The following is a 25,278-nucleotide window of genomic DNA, read 5'->3' on the forward strand; positions in this document are numbered from 1 at the left end:
GACTGCAACTTCGCAAATCCCTAGTTCTTTCTTCTCTTTATGTTTCTCCCAGAGTTGTTTCTGGTTCTAATGCTAATGCTCACATTTAAGTTTTGGAGAATAAACATAACAAATGAAAAAATGTGTTGTTCTCTTTGTCAGCAGTATCTATAATACTGTGTGGTATGGTCAGAAAAACATGCTGGTATAACAGGGTTTTGGCCATTGTTCCTGTATCATATTTAGTTCTTTAGTGCTATGCTATATAGCAGGGATGCTCTTTAGCCTGTGATGCTGGGGACCTAAGAATAAAAAAATGTTAAATGAGTAGAGCTTTAGGATCAGACAAACAAAATTTCAGTAAATGAGTTCTTGGATCGAGCATCCAGGCTTCTTTCTCACCATTTGACTGCATGCTTATCCTTCTGTAAAAATATTTTTTGAATAGGAAGCAGAGTAATATTGTTCTTTTGCAGTTAGAAATATGTTGTTTCACAGACTTGTAGTTCCAGAGTCTGTTGGAAAGTGGGTGCAGGATAGAATGTTTGTCCAGAACGAATCCAGATGTTTAGGTATTAATCTTAAAGATCGCTGTTGCAGCATTATTCAGTAATTTATTTATTTATTTTTTTATTTTACATTTGTTGACCGGAATTGTCTGACTGAGCTGAAGAACCGGGGAGAAAAGCTCCAACATATTATACAATTTTCATTATAAATTAGCGTTAGACAGGAATGTTACAGGATTATTACAAGGCATTAAGTAGCAATACAATGTTACACAGTGTCAGTAATCAGAGGTATAGCATAACTATTTCAAGATGTATAAAAATAAATATGTCATTAAGATGAGTATAGTTTTTGGGGTAAGTGGTTACAAAAACCCAGTTTTATCATAATGTAGTTGCATGAAGACAAGACAATTACAATAGAATGTTTCTCTGAGGTGATTAGAAGACAATAGAAAGAGTATTCAAGGAAGATTAGAGAAAGATAGTGATAAGAATGAGTTATGGGCAGAAAGTAGATTAAGGTATAGGAAGTAGGGGATGATTAAGGAGGGAGAATGCAGTGGCAGGACTAGTGACTTTTAAAGTGCTCCTTGGTGGCTGTCTTAAATTGTTTAGGATGTGTTAGGGTCCTGATTTCTAGTGGGAGCCTATTCTAGGCAATAGTGGGGTGATAGCTGTACATGTTGCATCCAAATTTAGACTTAGGTTTATAGATTTGTAGTAGGTCTTGATTAGAGCTTCGGAGAGGTCTGGAGGGAGAATAATGGGAGATGAGAGGGGATAGTGCTGGGCAGTAGGAAGGTTGGTATAGGATTGGATGGGTGATGTGGAGCTGAGAGAGAAGAAGCTGGTGGGGTAATTCAAGCCAGTTTAGGTCTTTTAGAGAGAGACAGTAATGGGATTTGTAGGTTTGTTAGGCAGCAAATCTAGCTACCTTGTAGGTAGATTCGAGTTTGGTCAGGAGTGCTGAGTTAAGATTTGTGAGAATTTGAGAGTTGTACATTAGACTACGTAGAAGATAGGTAAGAGAGAGAGTAATCTTGGCTTCAGAGATAAGGAATTTCTTGTTATGGTAAAAGAGCCCTAGTTTTGAATGAGTCTTTTTGATACAGTTATTAATATGCAAGTCAAATTTAATCTGACCGTTGATGGTTACGCCTAAGAGCTTAGTGCTGGATTCTACCTGAATGGGAGTGTTATTAAGGGACTGTATGGAGAAGGAGGGTTTAATATTGTTGAACGTTTTAGGTAGGAAGAGTAACAGCTTTGTTTTTTAGGGTTAAGGATGAGCTGATTGTCGGAAAGCCATGTTTCAACTAAGTTAAAAGATGCCTGAGAAGATCTTAGAGGGAGAGTTGGCTGTGGTGATGACTGTAGCGTCATCTGCATATTGAACTAAAGATAATTGAGGACAGGAGGTGTAGAGGTGATTAGTAAAGATATTAAAAAGTAAAGGCCCTATAGACACTTGAGGTACACCCATTTTTACAGGGAAAGGAGGGGAGAGTGCAGAGTTCCATCTCACTGATTGAGATCTATCAGTGAGGTAGCTGGAGAACCATGCAACAGTATCAGAGGAGAAGCTGAGGTTATGCAGTTTGTGTAGCAGAAGAGAGTGTGAGACAGTGTGAGACTTGGGATTTAGCCACAGATGTTTGCCGGATCATCCAGTCCAGTGCTTTGGACATCTTTATGTGGAGCTAGTCTTATCCTAGCACTGAATTTATCTGTATGACATTTGCACAAAAAGGCTAGCAGCCTATTCCTTGTTTAGTTCTCTTTTGCTGCAGTAAGTAATCTGCAGTCAGTCCATTAGTTTCATCCATGTGGCTTTTCAGAGCACTGTAGTTAGTACCAAAATTGGGATTTTTTTAATTTTTTTTTTTTTGCATAACAACATTGAGATTGTGTTTGGCTTGTCTGCATTGACTTTGGCCTGTTTGGTTGTGATTTTGGAGATCTTTGAGTGGGTAATACAAGTCAGAAAGCCATAAATTTGGTGGCTGAGAAAAAAATCCCAAATTAGCCAAGCCTCTAATTTTATATTATGTGGAGCATATGGTCACTTTAGGGATTTGTGCCTCCCAGGGCCTGCCTTGACCGCAGACATGCCATTTACAACCATTTTGCTGAAGAGTGCGTTGCATTTTGACAACTGGTGCCTACCTCTGCATCCCCTGGGGAGGAGGGAACTTTGATCCAGGGAAACTGCTTTTCCTGCCTGAAGGGAAATGTTACCTTTCCCTGAGCAGTACTTTGACTTAGACATTAAACTGGGTTAAAACATTTTGTGTTTCAGCCAGCTTTACTCTCTCTGGGTTATAATACAGAACAGGAATAATCACTTTCTTCTGACTGTCCTCCTGAGTATCCCTCTTTGGAAGATGAATTGAATTTGATGTAAGAACCTTTCATATGAGGGGGTAAATAATTTTAGACTCACACAAGAGGGTACTTAGAATTGTTCGACACTGAGGAGAGAATTGTGGTGAGAAAGTCTTCAGAAGACAGTAAGGGATGTCAACAAAATAAGTGACAGACATGGCAGTCAGACTCCAGTTTAACTAATTATTAATTATCTATTAATACACGTGCATGGCTTAGAATCCAGCCTATGCCAGATGATGTACAAGGGAGGCTTTTAAATTGCCTCTGTACAAAAAACATTTGTATGAGCATCCCCCTCAAGTTTAAAAAGTTTAGACAAGGAAAGTAAAAATATGCAGAAACAATTATTCATTCCAACATGCTAAATGTAATATGAATTTCCCAATGAAATAGTGTCCCTTTTGTAAGAAACAGTCTAACAACTCAGATGAAAAGAGATATGATGAATTCTGCTGGAAACGAGTCCGGATTGTGGGGAGGTGGGGGGCTGCTTTCCTAGCCAAAAGGTTGTCTCGCAATTTTGTTTTACTCAAGCTTTTTCCTTCCCCTCTCTCATCTATTAGTAAGAAGATCATCTTGCTTCAGAAACAAGTGGTTCAGCATGACCACAGACCTTGGGTAAGAGAGCTTTTTGTGACAGGAAGAAACATTGAGTTCATAGTATTTCTTGCACTCATGGAGGATGCCTCTGTGACCCCAGACCTGTTGGCCTTACAGACTTATCAGGTTCCATAGTCACCCAACTCATTTCTTCTCTTGCAATTGAAAGAGTCCCTCTGGAAGAACAGGAGGCATGGTTTAACTCAGAGCTGTTTCTCATGCTCAAGAAAGATGGTCTTTAGAGACCCATTTTGGGCCTTTGTGGAATTGCTTATGATTCTTACCCTGCAGAAGTTCAAAACTTTAACTCTGCAATGATCTTTTCATATTTATTTTACTGGATGTCTTCATAGTCATATTGGCTATGAAGGATACCTTCTTTCATATCCTAGTTTACAAGGAACTCAGAAGATCTCTGACGTTTATGTCCAAGATGTGGTATTTCCTTTTCACCCCCTTGCCCTTTGGGCTGTCCACTGCTCCTATAGAATTTACCAGATGCTTAGCCCTAATCCTAGAACTAAAAGGATGGCTTAGATTATATTCCCTTATACCTGACCAGCCTGGGCATTTCCATCATCTGCCTAAAGTTCATTCTTAAGTTACCAGTCTTAAAGGAAGACCTTTATAGGAAGTCTTAGCACCATGGGGAGCAAACTATCTCTGCTTCTAGAAAAGGTATTAATTCTGTGCTGCTTTTTCTTTCAAACAACAGAGAAGGCCTCCTTAACACCAATAACTTTCCTGAAGGCATTGAATAACATGACTGAGTCCTCATGGTCCTTTTAGCCAGACTGCATTAGGAATATCCAGTGATACTTGAAAAAATAATTGCACCATCACCTTCACCTACTACAGATGATGATGCCAGTTGTGCTTACTGTTCAAAAAGGATTTAGACAGGCAGCCCACTTGTTAGCCAGTCTGGATTTACCATTCATAACCCTTCAGTCATCCCAAACATTAAAATGAAAAAAAAAAGTCATTAGACTTTGACTGGAGTGCTGAGGGAAAAAAATAAAAAAACAGAAAAACTAGTAGTCTTAAAACTTCGTTGATGAGCTCAGTCACATTAATTTCCAAAAATCAGGTAGTGTTCCAAAGCAGCAAGCCTTTCTTCGTCACAGGCAGGCGATCCTCAGTAGCAAAAAAAAAAAATCATAAATGCTTTACAATGTTAAACATACCAGCTTTTGAAAAAATATGATAAAAGCTGATATGTTTAACATTGTAAATTATTTATGATTTTTCTGTTTTTTTATTTATTTTATTTTTTTTCTGAACATGAAACAATTGCTTCATTGTCTCAGGATGTCTATATCTACCAAGCTGGCTATAGAGACATTCGGAAATTACATATCCATGTTGTCCAGTTTTGTATTAGGGTGGGCTATGAGGGTTTGTGGACTGGGCTTTGCAGAGGTCTCTTAGGGTGATTTCTAAGGTTGTGGACTAAAGATGAATAGTGCCAATATATGGTATTAGATAGTGCTAGGATACAGTATTAAGTATTATAGAATGCACAAGCTAGCTGCTGTGAGCTTAACTCCATGGAATGCTTCAGTAAATTGCAGGTTGCAATCCTAGTACTAGTTTTATTGGTAAACTTGATGTTCAGGCACTTGCATCTGTACAGGACACTGTCAACAGCTGTTGTGTGGTAAGCGGCTCCATGGAAATGCACATAATTCATAGAAGCAGGAATGAAAGTGAAATGTAACTCCCAAGCCAGTAAATGACTACACTTTGAGCCCCTTTGGAGTACTTCCCAGCAGATAAACTAGGCAAACACCTTCTGCCACAAGACGTATTATCCCTTAGTCCTGTTAATGTAGATGCATATCAAAAAAGGACCCTCAAGTGCAGTGTAACAACAAACAACTTATTTCCTAGATAAATCACCCCTCTATAAGTTGATTACAAAACAAAACAATTCAAGTACCAAATAGTAAGGAGAAAAAAGCAATTTGTAGCAAAAAATGCTTTAAACACACAGAAAAATTGCAAAATACAAGCAACAATAACTTAAAACAATGAAAAAAGTACAGTGTTTCAGTTTAAGAACTTATCTTTCCCTGGATGGCACTGAATTCAGTGGTTTTTTTTCAGTGTTTTGCTGAGCTCTGTGGAAATGAGTTTACAGCTTTCTTCTGTATTCTCCAGCTCAGATAGACTAGGCTACCACCTTCTGCTACTAGCTGGAATATTCTAGTCCTCTTAAAGTAGAATCACAAAAAAGATTGCATGAGAGTGTTTGCTTCCACAAAACAACTTTAACAAACTAGCTACACAAGGCAGTTTTAAGTCAATCAGGCCAAAAGCAAGGCAGTTTTAGAAATGCAGTCATTTCACCCTTGAATACAGATAAACGCACAAAAGAAAAACAAGAAATCAGTAGTCGATCAGGTAAGAAGTGCGATTTTTAAATACAAGTACTTAGCTTTGGTCTGGATGGCATGGGATATAAGAAAATCAGTACAGAGAGTCAGACAAGGACAATAAGTGTTGCTGTGTTCTGTGGAAATCCGCCAAGAGCTTCCCAACCACACTGAATTTGTACAGGCACTTGAAACACGGAAACTGTGTAGAATCCCTTTAGCAGGGTCAGTGTTGCAAGAATACAACAACTAAGTATCAACAAAAATGCAAAGTAGCAAATTACAGAGTAACACTGCCAGTAAACTTTCTCAAAAGTGCAGCTGTCCTTAATTTGCAAACAGTACATCAGAGTGCTTTAAAACTATTTAATGTGCAAAAACTGACCTGTAAAGCAGTTAAATGTGAAGTATAAAACAGTAAAATAAATCTTTTATCTGATATAGATGGCATAGGATTTATTCAGGACCCTCTCAGAGTGTGGCAAGGATGCTAAGCAGATAGGAATTCTGTGAAGATGACTATTTGAGGTAAGGAAGGTTAATTCAAGAGAAATTCTTATTTGCTGGGTGGGCTCTCAGTATTATGGCTCTATCTCAAAGAATGGGTGGGAAAAAGTACTTAATTACATTACATAATTTACAATAGTAATCAGAGGGCATGGGAAGGACTTTGGTAATCTGAATATCATAAAAGACGAAAGCCAGAGATACTGACTTTTAAGATCATAACAACAAAAGGGCGGGAGAATTGGAGAAAAGTCAAGATGCTGTAAGAAGCCAGACAAATCAGGTACTACTGTTTCCTGTTGTTGTGACCATGACAATCCATACAGGACAGCTTCGTGTCCAAGATCTTTTTAATAATTTTCAAGGGCCTGACATATGCCTCAGTAAATGTATTTCTTTCAGCTATCACAACTTGCCTACCTACCCCCTGGAGCTTCCATTTTCTGTTCACATGTTAAAACAGATTTTAAAAGGGCCCTTCATTTGGTCACATGAAGATTAGTTTCCCTTACGTGGAATCTTATGTTTGGAAGAGAGAAACTGACACCTGCGCAGTTGCAGAGATCAAAACATTCATTAGTCACATATAATTTAGCTGCATTAAAGTAAATCAGACCTACAGTCCAAAGGGAATGTCGGAGTAGTGCCTTGATTGTTAATATATACAGTTCTTTAGATGTAGCTGTTGAGTAGATGACCAACATTTTTATTCCTCTTGTAATTGTGTTAATATCCTTCATGTAGTCACAGTGGAAAGGGATAATGTTGAAGCAGGGGAAGCTAAAGAAACAAGGAGAGACTGGGATTTTGGATGCAGGCCTTTAAGGTGAATAACAATAATCATACAGAATATTATATCCATAAAGCAGCAGAAAGTATTCTAAGAACTAAGCCAACATGGGAATGAAAGGAGATTCTGCTGATAGGGATGACTGCAATTAGGGATATAGACAGTAGGAAAGAGGGGGCTGGAATTTATTGGAGAAAACTGGCAAAGGAACAAAGGTATTGGGAGCAAGTATCTAGAAAGGGATAGGTAATAGAATGGGAAGACACCAAGAATTTATTTGGACTGCAGGTTAGAGAGTGCCTTTCCTATCAAGGATTGATATCAGAGTATAGGCAAAGAAAAAAAAATAGGGGGGGGTCCTAAACAAAAGACCAGCACTGGTGAAGTTTTTAGTAGAATCTAGAACAGAAGCTGCCATTAAAAAAGGAATAATTAGTAGAGCATATAAAATATTGCATGATAACTATAACAGTCAATCAGAGGAGGTTAGAAAGGATTGGGAAGAGAAATTGGATAAGCAATTCACAAAGAAACAATGGGAGGATATATGTATATCTCCCAAATATGCAACAGAATTTAGAAGATTTAGGATTTTTGCTTGGAAATGTTTACATAGATATTTTTATACCCCAAGTAGACTCCAGATAATCTTTCCTCAGGTGAACAGCAAATGTTAGAGGCATGACGGGGAAGAAAGAGGTACTTGGGAACATATTTTCTGTGAGTGCGGTGGGTTGGAGGACTTTAGGAATTCCCTGCGGGATGCACAGTTGGATATGCTTGGTGTGGTGAGGGAGATGATTTTTCTGAGCCATGATACAGGATCAGAATTGTCTAAACATGGTAAGGCCATACTGTATCTAATTATGGTGGCTGCCAAAAAGCAATTACTAAAAAATGGAAATAAAAATGTTAGCCGACTATATGAGAAACAGTGAATATAGTAACAGAGGTAAAACAACTGGAATTGAAATCTTTAGAAAAGGGTAAGAGCAAACTACATAGGAAAAAATGGGAATTGTAAGAACAATACATACAGGGGAAGAATGAGGTTTAAAAGAAGGCAGGACTTAAATGAGCTTTTTAATGTTCGAAAATGATTGGGTAGATTATAAGTGATGTATAATGTTTGCAACTGGGAGTGTGCCAGTATGGTTTGTGGTGTAAAATGCTTGCAACTAGGATTGTGTCGGTGTGGTTAGTTTTCATTTACATAAATGTATGATTGTTTATGTCGTTAGCGATGGTTTAATAAAGATGTTTCTTGTTTAAAAAAAGGGGCAGGAATTGAATAATTTATGTAGTGTTGCTTAGGTTATATGATATATAGCAATATATCTGAAGTATGATGTTTGTTAATGTTAATTTTTTAATTCAGTTTGATTATTTTTGTATAAATGTAAATTTGCTTGTGGTACAAGTGATAAGTCAATAAAGTTTTTTTTTAAAAAATCATTCCTCGTATAGTTTCATCTGTATTGAAGTGAAACCACAAAAAGCTATAATTTCTTTTCAAACCAGATAAGCAACTAATCAAACAAAGGCAGTCTGTAGCTTAGCAGTGAGTAGTGTATTTATTGGTTCAGCCACAGAACTATCCAGTTTCTGTACCTATCTGGTCTTATTAACACAGATAATTAAGTCTTTTTACCAGAAAGCATGTCTTCACGCCAGGGTCATGACTGGCAGCCTTGCAGTGCTGCTTCTTTGGTGTGATCTTGTTTGTTTTGCTTTGATTTAACTAGCTTGTTTCATATATTTGTTGTGAAAGCAACTGAAATTTAACATTTTTAAGTAAAAATTTATCTTAATCTGTTTTTCACTTTTTAACTTTAATTAAAGCCTTCTTCAGCGGCTGGACACAAAGTCAAAAGAAATTTCCAAGATAGCTGGAGATATCACCCAAAAGATTTCACTGCAGCAGAACATGGAACGGAAAAAAGTGATGCAGCATATTCGAACACTGTATAAACTCAATTTAAGTGCTAGCAGGTACTGGCAAGAGCTAGTCCACCAGTTTGGACATGACCGGTAAGTGATTACTTTTATTTAAATATCATAAAATGAATCAGACTACTGCTGTGCAAAGAGGTAATTAATGCCAGCACACACTGTTTTTTTATCTACATCTCATTACTTCTCTACAGATGACATATTTTTGCCATCTGCTTGCATATGCATTGTTCTCTTTAAGAACATAGCATCAACAGATACAGAGTTTCTTGCTAAAACCATTATTACCTGTTGAGTAAATTCTTTTTGGAGTCATGAAGTACATCCCCTGTATAGTCTAACACTTGGATAAGAAGATGAGGTGGGTAGACAGCACCATGGTATAAAGGGATAAATTCCTTACTACAGCCAGGCAACCCCAGTTCATTTAGTGGCTTGAGCATTTGAGGCACAGGAAGTGAGGAATGGTAGTACTTATCCCAGGGGGGTGTCGCTTGTTGAGGCACTCCCTGAAGGGACGCATGTTCCTTAGAGAGGAGTAGCCACCAGATAGAGAGATGAACACAGCTAGGTCTACAGAGATGCTCCAGTCATCATTTTATATAGGCATACATTTTGTTTGCTACTCTCCAAGACCTTGTAGATGGCTCTTCTACCATTACCAAACTGTCCCATTTGTTCTGGAAGAATAGGAGCTGGCTATTCCTGGGCTAGACAAGAGATGTGTGGTCCACTCATTCTTGCCTGGGAACTCCATCAGCCTTTATTCCCCAGCAAGATTTGGGCAGTAAGGGGTAGGCCAGTTTGCTGGTATTCAGGGGTGGCCTATTTTCTCCCACTTCGAGCACCCTCCCCCACCCCGGTGGCCCCTCTGAGCCCACAGTTACTGCCTCTATAGTGGAAGAGCATTTCTGCATAATAAGGTCTCCTTGGCAACATGGTGTAAAGGCACTATGGTACCATGAACTTGGCCAGCTCAGAGTTCCACTGGGTTTGAACAGTAATGAGCCAATGTCATCTCTCTCCTCCCAGTATGGGAAAGCCAACAGCAGCTGCTCATACTCCTCCTCCCCAACCAGCTACTGCAGGCACTTGAGCTATTAATCAAATTTGGGTCACTTGCAGTGTAGTCAGGGCTTTATCCCTGTGTGTCATTAAGCTGATATGGGCATACTTTTTGGTGTCTGTTTGAGACTTGTCCTCTTGAGTACTGAAGCAGATAGGAGGGAGTATGGTGTGATGTCTGTCTGCTGAAGCTACATGTTATAAAGTCATTAGCAATATTTCATGTTTTTTGAGCATATACACATGTATACAAGGTTTTGTTATAGTAATGAGTTTCATAACCATTTGTTTCAAGAGCTTGTGAATTTATAATTTTCTGCTTGTCAAGCTTAAGCAGCAGAGGCACCTTCAGACAGTGCACATCAAGGTGTCATTTGACTGACTAGGATGGGGGGTACTCATCCTGTGCAACAATTCTTTGGTTCTCTGTAAAACATCTTATCTGAAGTTGTTGTCTTCATTTGTCCTTCAACCTGTGGGTACTCAGACTGGATCCAACTCGGCCACATTTCCAGCGTGTGATCCGAGCTCCAAGCTCCTTCCCTAACCATAATGCCCCTGTGTTCCTCCTCCCTTCAGATCTTGTTTGCCGCATCTCTGTAAGCATCGTGATCCGCTGCTCTGTCAACTTTTTGGGTAAGTGAATTTTTTTGTGGGCTTCAGTCTCTCCATCTAGTTTCTTCCCTCTACCTTTTCTATCACCTCCCCTCAGTGTTTGCGTCAGTAATGTGTCTGTGTGTTTGGACCTCTCCCTTTTAGGTATGTCGGAGAATCCCAAACTGGGATTTCGTAAGTGCACAGAGTGTGGCCACAAGGTTTCCCCAGCTGATGGCCACACATTGTGCATTGAGTGTTTAGGGGTGGTCCATCTAGAGTCCTCCTGCTCGATCTGCATGGGGTTCAATCCCCACTCATTGTTCGACAAGAGGAACAAACAACAAGGCCTTCTTTCCCCCTCTTACTACCAGGGCCCAGACCTCTAGTTCTTTTGCTACTCCTGCTTCTTCCATCTCTGCCCCGGCCTCTGGGACTCAACCTTCCACTAAGAGGACCGGGGACAGAGACAAACATAAGCATAGGAACAAATATTATACTGTGGAATAGACTGCCCATACATGTCAAGCAGAGCACCTCCTTGGCCCTCTTCAAAAGGAACCTTGACGATTGGATGGGAGATAGGAAATTCACCCCTGGGATCACGTCAGTCGCCCTGCTAGACAGGGGTCCAGGGAAGTAAATATTGTGGGAAGAAATATCCAGGGTATTGTTATGGCTAGGCTTGTATAGGCCCTAGGGCCGATAGCCTAGTACCAACCTATGAACCTATAAATCTAGGAAGCGGTCCCCTGACCGCTTATCCTTTTCAAGTCCCCCAGCCAGAATCAGCTGATTTGGAAAGTGGAGTCTCCCCGGCTCTGTTCCCCTCACTTCTCCTGGAGCGTGAGGTGCTTTGGAGCTGCTCCCTAGCCTTGGCGTCCCTCCACCACCCCTCTAGGCCGGTGTCAGTGGCCTCCTCATCCAGATCCACCCATAATCTTTCTGAAGCCAAGGTGGACAGGATGATGCAGAGATTCATCCGCACCCAGATACAGATAGTTTCATAGTTTCATAGTATAGTACTAGGCTATCTGCCCTGGGGCATTTGTAAGCCTAGCCATAGTGATGTGGCTTTTGCCACCCCATGAAATGGTACAAAAATGTATAGAATAAATCTAGAATACTGTGCCTCTGTCTAGTAGTGACACAATGAAGGTCCCCTTATATAATAGAATTAATTTACTGTGCCCCTGTCTAGCAGTGACACAGATGTGACCCCTGGGGTAAACTTACGATCTCCCATCCACTCATCAAGATTTCTCTTGAAGAGAGTCAGTGAGGGGCTCTGCCTAATACGAACTGGGATCTTGTTCCAAAGCATGGGAAGCCTCTGGGTTATGAATCTATCCCTCCAGCATGTCCTATTCATACTTGTGCCGAGGTTTAAGTCTTTAGCTCTCGTGGTCCTGATGGATTTGGATTTTTTGAGGTGGAGCATGTCTATCAGATCCTGATTGGACATGGCCTTGTACGTCAGGCAGAGATCACCTCTGAGCAGGCGGTATGCTACTGAATAGAGCTGAAGTTTCTTTAGTCTGGCAGAATAAGACATATGTTGGAGACCCTTGATCCTTTTGGTGAGGTACTTTTGTGGTCTCTCCAGCTGTTGCAAATGCCGGGTGAGGTACATACCAAATGGGGCATTGTACTCAATCATGGGTCTGATGAGGGAGGAATATAGGGGTACAATGACATCCTTGGATCTGGATGTGAATCCCTTCATGATGAGGTGTGCAAGGTAGAATGTTTTTCTAACCACTTTGGCAATGTGGGTGTCAAATGAGAGGTCGCTGTCTACTTGGGTCCCTAGGTCTCTGATTACTTTTTCCGTACTCAGTGGGTTGCTGTCTATGTGATAATTTGTGGGTACTTTGTTTTTTCCAAAAGGGATGACTATGCATTTTTTGGCATTTAGTTTAAGGCCGCGACTACGGCACCAGTTGTCCGTTTCAGTGAGGCCTTTTTGTAGGATGTGTGTGTCTGCTGGTGTATCGACTATGGCGCCTAGTTTGCAGTCATCTGCGAACTTTGTCAACCACAGCCCTCCCATGTTTGCTTTAACATCTGAGAAATAAATGCCGAACAAGAGGGGTCCCAGGACAGATCCCTGTGGGACACCACTTGTGTCTGGCTTTGAGTCTGACATTGCTCCAGCGATTTTAACTTTATGGGTTCTGTCCTTTAGCCAGTTTGCAACCCATCTAGTGACATAAGGGTTTACTTTTAAGCTGTTTAGCTTATCTATGATGCCTGAGTGGGGTATTGTGTCAAAGGCCTTAGCCAAGTCCAGGTATGCTGTATGGACTGCTTTGCCCTCATCAATGGCTCTAGTGACTGTTTCAAAAAAGTCAACCAGGTTTAAAAGGCAGGATCTGCCCTTTACAAAGCCGAACTGGGTGGGGTCAAGTGTCTGTAGGTCCCCTATGTCTCTGTTTATGAGTTCCATAATGATTCTTTCCATAGCTTTGCAGACCAGGCTAGTTAAGCTTATGGGGCGGTAGTTTCCAGGGTCTGTAGAGGCACCCCCCCTTGTGGAGTGGGACCACTGTTGCTGTACGCCAGTGTTCAGGTACATATCGAAGTAAGGCTAAGGTTAAATAGCATTTTTATGTGTGGGTTTAGCTCCTCTTGGAGTTCACGTAACACGCACCCCAGGATACCGTCAGGTCCCATTGATGCTGTGTTTTTTGCTTTGTTTAGGGCGGTCTCACTTGGACATCTGAGATGACAGGGAGATTACATTCAGCTGGGATAAGTATTTCTTCTTTTGGGGGTGAAGGAGGGGAGAAATTTGCACTGAACCTGTCAGCCAGAATGTTAGCAATATCTGTGGGTTCAGTGTATTTTTTGTTGTTGTGAACCAACTCTGAGCATATCTGAGGGTTTCCGCCCAGGTTTCTAACATAGCTGAAGAAGGCTTTGTGGTCATCTTTAGTGTCCTTAGCGATTTTTCTCTCAAAGTTTGCCTTGGATGTTTTATGAGAGAACGTAGTTTTCTGCTAATGTTGATCAGAGATGTCTTCCCTTCATGGGATTTCGCTCTGACGTGCAGTAGCTTCCTTCTTTTGTTATACAATTTGTTTATGGCTGAGGTCCACCAGACAGGACGCTTACATTTGGTGGAGAGGGACTTGGATTTGTTTGGGATTGCATGATCCATGCATTCTTGGAGATGTCCATAGAAAGCATTTGTGAAGGATTCGGCATTGTGGGATGTGGTATCCACTGGCACAGTGGGCTTAAAGGATACCATCTCAGTCTTAAGAAGAGTGAAGTCTGCTTTTGAGAAGTTTTTCACTGTGGTCTTTTGTGCTGGGGGTGGAGGTGGGATATGTATATCCAGGGTGATTAGTTTGTGGTCAGATCTCACTAGTGAGGGGTATACTTCGGTGTGGAGCATTTTGTCCCCATGTTTGTGATGATCAGGTCTAGTATATTATCTCCCCTAGTGGGAGAGGTGACTAGTTGTTCCAGTGCATTTGAATTTATGAATTCCAGGAACCTTTGGGCTAGGGTATTAGGGCTAGAATAATGTACCCAATCTATGTTTGGGTAGTTGAAGTCTCCCAGTATGATGGTATTTTGTGATACATTCATATCCTCCAATGTCTTCAGAAAGGCTGAGTGGGGTTCTTGAGATTGGGAGGGTGGTCTGTAACATGCTACCAGTTGTATAGCAGTTTTGCCTATGGTTAGTTGCACCTGTATGGTCTCTGATGCTTCATGTGTTGCTACTAACCTGGAGGTGTGGGTATCTTTTATGAATATGGACACTCCCCCTCCCTTTGTGGTTCGGCCCGGGTTTTGGGGCCGAAAAGCATGATACGAGGTATAGCCTGGTAGCGCTGGGGTGCTCTCAGGAGCCTTGAACCAGGTTTCAGTTACTGCACAGACGTCGATGTTCTCCATGCTGAGGAGTGCATCAAGTGCCTGCATCTTGAGATTTAGACTTCTGACGTTGAGCAGCATTACCCTTAGTTTTTTTCCATTTTTGTTTTCTAAGGAGGTGGGCTTGTCTTTTGAGCCTTGCCTAAAAAACGCACTATGGGGGTGGTCTTGCCTGCCCCCTCTCCCTCTGGAGTGAGGGCATGCAGTCCAGCTTGATTTCGATTACTCCTTCTCCGATCCGGCTCCCAGTTTCAGAGTTCTCTGATCTAAGGACACTCAGCATCAAGGGGGTGCCAAATGTACCTGGTACCTCGACACCGACCATTACCTTGGGTGGGTCCGGTCCGACGAGTTTAACTCCATCCAGCTCTCGGAGCAGTAGCCTCAGCACTGGATCTGAGGGGATGGTTTCGGCTCTGAGTTTTTCAAAGCAGACCCTTCCAGTTGGAGTCTCAGTGCCTGAAGTTTCGGCTCTGGCTCCCCCGTTGATGCAGAGAGTGGCGGACCAATCTTTAGTCCCTTCTCAGACGGTTCACTGTCCTTCTGCGTTCGTGTTGGAGAGGGTTCTGTCGATCCCATCGAGACCCTTGACAGTCTCATCTTCGGAGTCTTCCCTAGCTCCCTCTGTTTCTGGTACAGATTCTGCCATCTTGTTGCCTCAGGGACAGCCTGCTGCCTCTTTGCCTCAGGGAGCTCCTGCACTGGAGCAGCCAGATATTTTTGAGTCCTCCCCAGAGACTTCCCCCAAGGAGATGCCTTGAAAACATACGTGTAAATGGAGGCACATTGACTCCCCATTGGAGTCCCTCATGGAGGACACCGATTTGGAGGAAGGGGAGGGTTTCCCCGATCACGCCCCCGAGGATGTCTCCTTTGAAGACATCATGGAGATCCTTCATCAACGAGGGGGGTGGTCTGCCCAGAAACCCAACCCAGATGTATTGGTGTTCCTGGAGGTGTTTGGCGCAGAACCCCCTACATCCTTAGTGTCCCGTCCTTTGGATCCACTGGTGGATCTAATTACATTTCGAGCACAGAAGGAACCCGACATGGTGGAGCCGATCCTCAAATACCCTGACAAGATATTGAGTGCTCCCTTGGATAGGAACTATTGGGCCAAGGGATCACCCGTCAATGCCATGGTAATGGCAGCGGCCACTAAGAAGGAGCTTGCGCAGGAGAGCTCTACAATCCATCCGCTAGACCAAGAGTCCAGGATGATGGACCACTTTGGGAAGTGGGTGTACACCTCAGCCACGTTTTTGGTATGTACACTGAACTGTATGTCACACATAATTAGACACCAGTGAGACCTAGTTAGGGAGATCACTGAGTCTACCAGAGAGTCCATGTCAGCAGAGGACAAGAAGGTTTTCTCCTCTTGTATGGCCACCCTCACGTCGAGTGCTAACACCTCTATGCCACTTCTCTCTCATGCTACTGAGGGCGCCTCTGGAGCTGCTGGGATGGGGGTTCCCATTAGGCGTCACCTCTGGCTCTGTGCATTCTCAGAGCCCTTTAAGGCATTTATTTACTAATGCCCCATATGGCAGTTCCACCCTGTTTGGAAAATCGGTACGCAACACTCTTGTCGAGAGCAAGAAAGATGGGAAGACTCTGTCTGCTATCGGAATGCGCGTCTCCACCCGTCAACGAACCTTTTCAAGGAATCAGTGGGGGAAAAAGAAGATGTGGTTCTGGAAATCTCAGAGCTATTCCCAGTGTGCTCAGGACTCACCTTCCCCTAGAGGCAGAGGGGGTCCGTGGAATCAGGGGTCTCGAGAGTCTTTCTCGGACAGGCCAGCGCAGCAGCCCTGAAGGGTTGCCTGGCTGCTCGGCTCTGGAGGCAGTTAGGGGATGCCTGTCACTACACCTAACAGCCTGGGAGTCCATCACAGATGATCATTGAGTGTTACAGATCATATCCAGAAGCTTTTCAGTTCCCTTCATTCAACCACCACTCCCGCTCAAACATCTCCCAGAAGTTCCACCCACGAAAAAGGAGCAGGCAGCAATGGAAATTGCAAAGCTGCTAGAAAAGCGAGTCATCCAGCCTATCCACCTAGATTAGTCTGGATTAGGCATCTATTGCAGATAATTTTTAGTGCCAAAGAAAATGGGAGACTTAAGACCCATTGTTGATCTTTCCACCTTAAATCTGTCAGTTGCCAAGACAAAATTCCGGATGGTCACTTTTCCATCTGTCATGCCCTTCCTGCAGGAGAATGACTGGATGTGCTTGGTCGATCTCCAAAATGCGTACTACCACATTAAGATGGACAGGTGCTCTCGGGGGTTCCTCCGCTTCCGGCTGGGAGCCAGTCTTTATCAGTTCAGAATGCGCCCTTTATTCTCACCACAGCTCCCAGGATGTTCACCAATGTGATGGAAGTTGTAGCGGCTCACCTGCGTCTGCAGGGCTTCCAGATCTTCCCTTATCTGGACAATTGGCTGCTTTTTGCCCCTTCCAGGCATTGGCTCTGCCACGCAAGGGATTCCCTTCTTCAAATAGCCCATCAATTGGGCATAACCATCAATCTCAAGAAATCCCTACTGACTTCAGTTCAAGTTCTAGATTTCATTGGAGCTCAGTTGGACACTACTCAGACCAAGGTTTTTCTAATCTCAGATAGAATTCAGTCCTTGAAGCTTCATGTTGTTTGTATCCTTCAAGCCCAGTTGCTGATGGCAGAATTGGTCTTACGGGCATTGGGGTCCATGGTGGGCATGATCACCCTCTTGTCTATGGCTCAATTACACATGAGAGTACTACAATGGACTCTTGGCGGTTCAGTGGTCATTGCTAGATCTTCCGTTGTCTCTCCAGATTTGCGTATCTTGAGCATGCAGGCATTCTCTTTTATGGTGGATTAGTTCCCCAGACCTTCTTCGGTGTTGCCCCTTTATTCTGCCAGCCCTCTTGCCCACAGTGACCACAGATGCCTCCCTACTTGGGGGGGGGGGTTGTTTGGGAAGGACAGTGCATGGCACTTGGTCCCCCCATGAGACCCAATTGCTTATCAACATCCTGGATATAAGGGCGGTGCTCCTAGCGTTGCAAGCTCTCCATGCCCATCTTCCTCTCTGGACAGTTGCTATCCAGACGGACAATATGTCAGTTGTCTGGTACATCAATAAATGGGGGGGAACTAGGTCTTACCCCTGTGTCGCGAGACCATGAGAGTGTGGGAATGGGCAATCCTGACCAGCCGCTTTCTGGTGGCAATGCACTTTCCGCGGAGGTCCAACATTCTAGCAGACAGGCTCAAGCAGGTCTGTTCTGAGACCTCACGAGTGGTCTCTGAATCCTTCAGTAGCTAAACAGATTTTTCTTGAGTGGGGTCAGCCTTGCTGCGTTCTCTTCGCCTCTCTTCCAACACGAAATGCAGGGAGCTTTTTTGCTCGGAAGCCCCCAGAGATGCTCTGATCCATGCTTGACTCTCCGGTCTTCTGTATACCTACCCTCCTCTCCCTCTGATCCCAAAATTCCTTCAGAAAGCTCGCAGGCTGGGGAGCTCTTTCATCCTCATTGCCCCATTCTGGCCTTGTCAGGTCTGATTCCCCTTTCTGTGGTCTCACGTAGTGTGTCCTCCATGGATGTTAGTTCCGGTTCAGGACCTCATCTTTCATCCCTCAGGGATACCTCAGCAAGATCTGGTCAGTCTGAAGCTCACCACTTGGCTGCTCCGGTTCCCATGATAGCCAGGCAAAAAGATTAGTTGTGGCTCATAAGTCTTCCACTAGGAAGATTTATTCCAGCAAGTGGAAGTTTTTTGCTATATGGGCCTCTGTGTGATCTAGATCCTTTTACTGCTCCAATTACAATGGTTCTCGAATTTTTGGCAAACATTTGTCACCGAGGTGCCAATTTTTCCACAGTCAGGGTCCAACTGGCAGCTATATCTAATTTTCATGTAGGCGATAACATGGCTTCTCTAGCTTGTTCTAAGTTTTGCAAGGCCTTTTTGAAGGGTACCTTTTTGCTTCAGCTACCAGATAATGCCTCCTTGGGATCTTACGCTGGTTCTGCAAGCTCTTGTTTCTTCCCCCTTCTTACCAGCAGCTTCAGTAGGTCTACAGTTCTTGTCTTGGAAAATGGCTTTTCTGATTGCCATTACATCAGCCAAAAAGGTTTCGGAACTTCAGGCATTGTCAATCAAAACTCCATATATGATCTTTCATAAGGACAGGGTGTCTTTACATACTAATCCCTCTTTCCTTCCGAAGGTGACTTTGGAATCGAACATTAATCAGGTTATTAATCTTCCTGTTTTCTTTCCCAATTTTCAGAGCAAGGGAGAGTACAAATTGCATTTGTTGAATGTTCATCGACAGTTAAATTTTTATTTGCACAGGACTAAGTTTTTCCGTAAATCTGACCAACTCTATTTCTTATTCTAAGCCCTTTTTAGGGAAACCTGTATCAAAAGTTACCATTGCTCGTTGGATTTCCTGATTTCTTATTCTAGTATATTCATCTAGAGGTTTGTCCCCACCAGATCCTTTTATGGCATATTCGACTAGATCTATGGCTACTTCAGCTGCCTTCTGGTCCAGAATTTCGCTGGATGATATTTGCTGTGTTGCCACTTGGGCATCTTCGCATACTTTCATTTCGCACTTTAATTTGGACAGTCTATCCAGGAACAGGGCATCTTTTGGCTCCACCATGCTCCAGAATATCCTTCCATGAGGGCCTCCCAGGTGCGTTGGTAGCTGGGGACTTTGTTCCACAGGTTGAAGGACAGATGAAGACTTCATATAAAGAAGTTATGTACTCACCATAGCATTCCATCTGAGTTGTTGCTATTCATTTGTCTTCAACCATCCCTCCCGCCTTCCCCCTGCCTTTTGTGGCTGTGTGGTGGTCTGGATAGAATAGGTATAGTCACCACCTTAGCATTCATTTGTTATTCTCCTCAAATATTTGGAGACCTGTGGTTATGAAGTAAGGCCTTGAGTCTGGTTGGGATGGTATGCTTAGCAGCAAACTCGATCTGAAGGAAGGAGGAAGACAGGGGCATTATGGGTAGGGGAAGAGCTTGGAACTGGGATCAGATGCTGGAAATGCAACCAATTCGGATCTGGTCGGATCCAAGTACCCACAGGTTGGAGACAAATTAAGAGCAGCAACTCAGATGGAACATTATGGTGAGTACGTAACTCCTTTTTTTGAATCATCACTTTTTAAAATATGACGTGAGTACAAATACATTAATAGAAAACAGACCATAGTCAGCATTTTCCTTTTCTATTTTTATGCAGTATACATGTTTAACAGTTTTCATTTACTCCAACATTACATAAATTGTTTACTTCCTGCCCTTCTTAAAACTTCAGTACTCCTCCTGAACATTATTTTGCTTGTATTATTTCCACAAATTCCATTTATTTGTACATAGTTTGTTCCTTACCTTTTCTAAAGATTCCATCTCCACTTCTTTTTTTTTTTTCTCCTGTACAATGCTTAATACTTCATTATAGCTGGTTTAAATCTTGACTCCCAATTTCTGGTAATTTTTTTTTTGGCAGCCATTAACACTAAACATAGTAAGGCCTAACTGTGTCTTGGAAATTCAGATCCTATATCCCAGTTAAAATAATCGATTCCTTTTTGTCTCCTAACATTCCTGATAGTATACTCTGTAGTATTTTTTTTAATATCTGCCAACTTGTTATATTCCCAGAAGACATTAACTCAATTACTTCTCTGTTTCTCATCATAATCCCAGCATCTGCTGTCTACCGGAGTAAAATTTCTCCAAAATCAGCTGGCTTGGGAGCCCTACATATGTCCTTCCACTCCTCCTTTGTAAATTGTCATTCCAGTCTTTTCTAATGTCTTCTGATTGATTCTTGTGGTTTATCATACAGTATTTTATATGCTGCACTAATTATTCCTTTTCAACAACTTCAGCCTCTAACCTGCAGTCCAACATTCTGCTTGGCCACATCCCAGTGTATCTCTCCATAAGTATTTGCTCCCACTACCTCGTTTCCTTTGCTAGTTTTCTCCTGTAAATTCCATCCTCCGTGCCTGTTTTCTATACTCCAAGTTGCAGTCATCCCTATTGTCAAAATCTCCTTTCTCCATTCCCATGTGACTTAGATTTTAGAATGATTTCTGCGGATTTATGAATGCAATATTTTGTATGCCGTCATGCTACATTTGGGAATCCAAGCATTATAATGCATCCTGTTATGTTGTCCCATCTCAGTTTCATTCTTGCTGGTTGAGTTCGGAGCCAATTTACTATAGCTCGAGAGCTTATACTGGCTCGAGGCTAACCCCTATCCCAACATGCCTAGCGGTAGCTACCCAGATCTCGTTTGCCGCTTGCACCATTGAGATTATGACTACTGGCTCAGGCTAAGTATTTAGAGTTTTTTTCATATATTACTGTCATCTTTTCCAGGTTTTTACTGGTTTAATTACCTTGTTAGTGTCGATATTAATCCCCTTTTAGTCTAACGACCATCTGACCTTCCTCTGCGGTTGTTCTTTGCCGTTGTTTTTTCTTAGGCCTTGCTTTCCCCTTGAGCCCATTTAACTTAGAGGTTTCTTTCTTTCTTTCCTCACCCTGTTGGAGTAGCCATTTAAGTTAGAGGCTCTCCTATTGGGGGAGTCACCATTTTACTTAGAGGCTCTCCCCCTTCTTCTTATTTTTGTTTCTTTTGTCCATTAAAAAAAAAAAAAATATATATATATATATATATATATATATATATATATATATATATATATATATCCTTGTTGTGTATTGCTAGCTGTTACAGCCTTGTTGGTTGTCTTTGTAGTTGTGTGTTGCTAGCCATTACGGCCTTATTTGTTTTGCTGCTGTTTTCTCTTTCTTGTTTTCCAGCATGTCCAAAGAGTCAAAACCCTCTGGCTTTAAAAAATGTGACTCGTGTTGCCAAAAAATGTCCCTTACGGACGGGCATAAGAGTTGTGTATACTGTTTGGGGGCTGTTCACCTGCAGGACTCATGCTCCATCTGTCAAGCTTTCAGTTCCAGAGTCCTGCAGGAGAGAAAAAAACAAGCTGATCTTTCGTGGCCTTCTGAAAAGCCCTCAAGATCCTTCATCTGAGGGTCATCAGCCAGCTGAACTGTCTGAAAAATCCCCTAAGCTATCCTCATAGGTTCCGATTTCAGAACAACCTAAGTCCAGTATCAAACCTTCGGCTCTGTTGGTTCCCAGTGTTGGCTCTGACAAAGCTAGGTCTCCGGCAGCTCCATCAGTATCTTCAGAGCCAGTCCGGAACCATAAAAGAACCAGGTCTCCCTCTTTGGAGCCAGTGCGCTTTGCTCCACAGTCTCCTTTGTTGCAATCTGGGGCAGGCAGTCACCGGTCCTCTTTTCACTCCTCTCGGTCCTCCAGACTTTTCAGATCATGATGTGGAGAGAGTGGTCAATAGGCTCCTCAAGTCTCAGGCACTTGCCAAATTGCTATCGAACTCAGCCCATAAGGAACTGGCTTCTTTGGCCCATCCAGCTTCTGTATCGGTTTCTCCTCTGACTCTCTTGAGCTCGGAGCCAGAGTGATTGGATGTCGTGGTGGTGGTACCGTCGGCTCCAGTTACTTCTCCTTTATCGGTTCTGACTCCCGCTCAGATCTCCTCGATGTCTCATTCCATTGAGGGATCTGGGCCCTGAAGCTCTCTCATCGGCTCCGACGGGGGAAGTGGCATCGGTGCAGGTGAGGTCAGCTCCCACATCAGGCTCAGAGCCATTGCTCTCGGTTCGCAGGAGATCTCTGGGCTCTTCGGAGCCGGAGGCTCCTTCAACTCTGGACCATGGCGCCTTTGAAGTGATGAGGAGCGTGCTTTCTCCTTAGACCACTCCACCCTCGGCTCCATTGGCTTCCTCTCCCGAGTTGCCTGTGCCTGCCTTTGATCCTCCTCCTTCCCCCAAGCGTAGGGAACCTATGCCCAATGACGCCCCATTGGGCGACCCCACTTCTTCCAAAACCTTCCCCGAACATTCGGAGGTCCCTTTGAAGAAAAAATGTAAGAGGAAGCATTTGGACTCCCCTGAGTCCATCACTTCAGACACAGACCTGGATGAATCGGAAGGGTCCCCACGGTCCCCCTCTGAGGACGTCTCCTTTTCGGACATCTTGGAAATCCTTAGACAGAGGGTTGGCTGGAAGTGCTTAGCCCCTTCTGAGGACGAGTTTGTCTACTTGGACGCATTTGGTTCCTGACCCTCCACCTCTTGGGTGTCTCTGCCTTTTGACCCACTTTTGTCTGTAGTCGGAAGGGGTGTAGCGCTGCAGAGACCATGGAACCAGTTCTGTGGAGACCAAATGCATTTATAACTGCACCCGAAGACAAATCCTTCCATTCCAAAGGGGTTCCTGTTGATGCTATGGTGGTGGCAGCAGCCACTAAGAATGAACTTGCAGAAACTTCTTCATCTGTCCATCCATCGAACAGGGAGTCCCTTACGATGGACAGGTATGGGAAGAGTATGTACTGTTCAGCGACCTTTACTCTCAGGTCACTGAATTATTTGTCACACTTCACACAACTTCAGAGGGATCCCCTAAAGGAGTTAGGAGATACCCTGCAGGATCCTATAGCTGAGGGAGTTGCGAACAGGGCAGCTTCCCAGCTTGCTACCTTGACTTCAGTGGTTAACTCCTCCATGAGGCTCATTTTTCATGTGGCAGATAGAGCGAGTAGGGCAGCAGGTACCGGAGTTGCTTTGCGGAGACACTCTTGGATGTGCCTTTGTCAGTTTGCAGAACCTTTCAAGTCCTTCTTTACCAATACCCCTTTTGATGGCTCATCCTTGTTTGGGCCTCAGGTAAAAGAGACTCTCACCAGGTGTGAACAGGATGACAAGACTCTCTCTGCCATAGGAGTCCTTTTTTCCACTCCACCAGAAGAATGGAAAAATGTGGTTTCGAAAATCCCAGGGATCTTCGCCTGACACACGTGGAGATTTTTCCTCCAGAGGCAGAGGGGGAAACAATAATGGAAGATGCCGGCCTCACAGCAGGGGGGTCCACAACAGCAGGGCGACAGACATACGTTCTCTGCTAGGCCCTTCCAGCACTCCTGAAGGGAGGCCTGACTCTCCACCTCTGGAGGCAGTCGGGAGTAGACTATCATTGTACCCAACAGCCTGGAAAAATATTACGAAAGATTTATGAGTACTGTCAGTAATATCCAGGGATTACTAAATTCCCTTTTCCCCCTTACGCCCTCAAGACAAGAACATTCTATCCCAGATGTTCCACCTAGTCTTTGGGATCAAGCAGTCCTAGAAGTACAAAGATTGCTAGAAAAAAGAGCCATCCAAGAAGTCCTCACAGACCAAATCGAATCCGGAACTTACTCAAGGTTCTTTTTAGTTCCAAAAAAGACAGGAGACTAGAGACCCATTTTGGATCTCAGCAAGCTAAACTAATTGGTAAAAAAGGCGAGGTTCCGGATGGTAACACTGCAGTCCATTCTTCCCTTTTTGGGTAAGGCAATTGGATGTGCTCCATCGATCTCCAGGATGTGTACTGCCACATAAAAATGACAAACGATCCAGGAGATTCCCACGCTTCCGGCTGGGAACCAGTCATTATTAGTTCAGAGCGCTGCCCTTTGGTCTCACCACATCCCCTAGGGTGTTCACCAACTGTATGGCAGTGGTCACGGCTCACCTGAGATGTCTAGGATTCCAGGTGTTTCCATATCTAGATGACTGGCTCCTCACTTCCACCACCGAACATCAACTAATCAAAGCACGGGACTACACAATTCAAACCTTTTCCCAGCTAGGCATCACCTTAAACTATGAAAAGTCTTCCTTGTTGCCTTGTCAGTCTATTACCTTCATAGGGGCAGACTTGGATTCAAGAGCCATGATAGCAAAGCTGCCTCAAGACAGGGTGTCAGCCATTCATCAGCAAGTTTAATTTCTCATAAAAAAAGACAAGAGTTCAGGCAAGAGAAGTATTGAAGGTCTTGGGCTCAATGGCCGCAGCAATTACTCTAGTCACTATGGCTCGCTTCCACATGAGGATTCTGCAATGGCTTCTTTTTGCTCAATGGTCTTTCCAGGATTTACCAATGTCGCACATGATCTCGATCACGGAATCCTGCCAAAAGGACTTAGTATGGTGGCTTGTTTCCCCCCAGGTGACTCTGGGCAGAGCTTTTCTAGATCCCCATCCAGTAGCCACAGTGACCAAGGACGCCTCCCAGATAGGGTAAGAGCAGAGCATTATCTGGGACAGACTGTCCAAGGAATGTGGCAACCTCACGAGTACCACTTGCACATCAGTGTTCTAGAGATGAGAGCGGTGCTTCTGGTGTTGCAAGCACTTCAAGACTCTCTACCTACCAGAACCATTGCAAGTCAGACAGAATATATGTCAGTGGTATGGTACATCAACAAGCAGGGCAGGACCAGATCTTACCCCTTGTGTCGGGAGGCCCTTCGGGTATGGCAATGGGCAATGTCTTCCCATCGTTTTCTGATTGCGACGCACATTCCCGGGAAATCCAATGTGATAACGGACAGGCTCAGCAGGGCTATCCTCATGCCTCACGAGTGGTCCCTGAAGCAAGAAGTTGCAGACTTGATTTTTCACAAATGGAGCCAGCCATGCTGAGATCTTT

At 43.4% G+C, this 25,278-nt stretch overlaps 1 protein-coding gene across 1 annotated transcript in view; it reads left to right on the forward strand.

The window, feature by feature from the left end:
* Window positions 1–25,278, forward strand: part of LYST (lysosomal trafficking regulator) — a 3,825,950-nt gene that overhangs the window by 2,871,052 nt on the left and 929,620 nt on the right. Inside the window, exon 33 of the mRNA XM_044075805.1 lies at window positions 8,997–9,185. Coding sequence (XP_043931740.1) covers window positions 8,997–9,185 — 189 coding nt within the window. The remainder of the gene's footprint in view (window positions 1–8,996; window positions 9,186–25,278) is intronic.

This window comes from Protopterus annectens, chromosome 1.part1 (genome assembly GCF_019279795.1).
Source record: "Protopterus annectens isolate FY-2018-M chromosome 1.part1, PAN1.0, whole genome shotgun sequence".
In the NCBI taxonomy this organism is placed as follows: Eukaryota; Metazoa; Chordata; order Ceratodontiformes; family Protopteridae; genus Protopterus; species Protopterus annectens.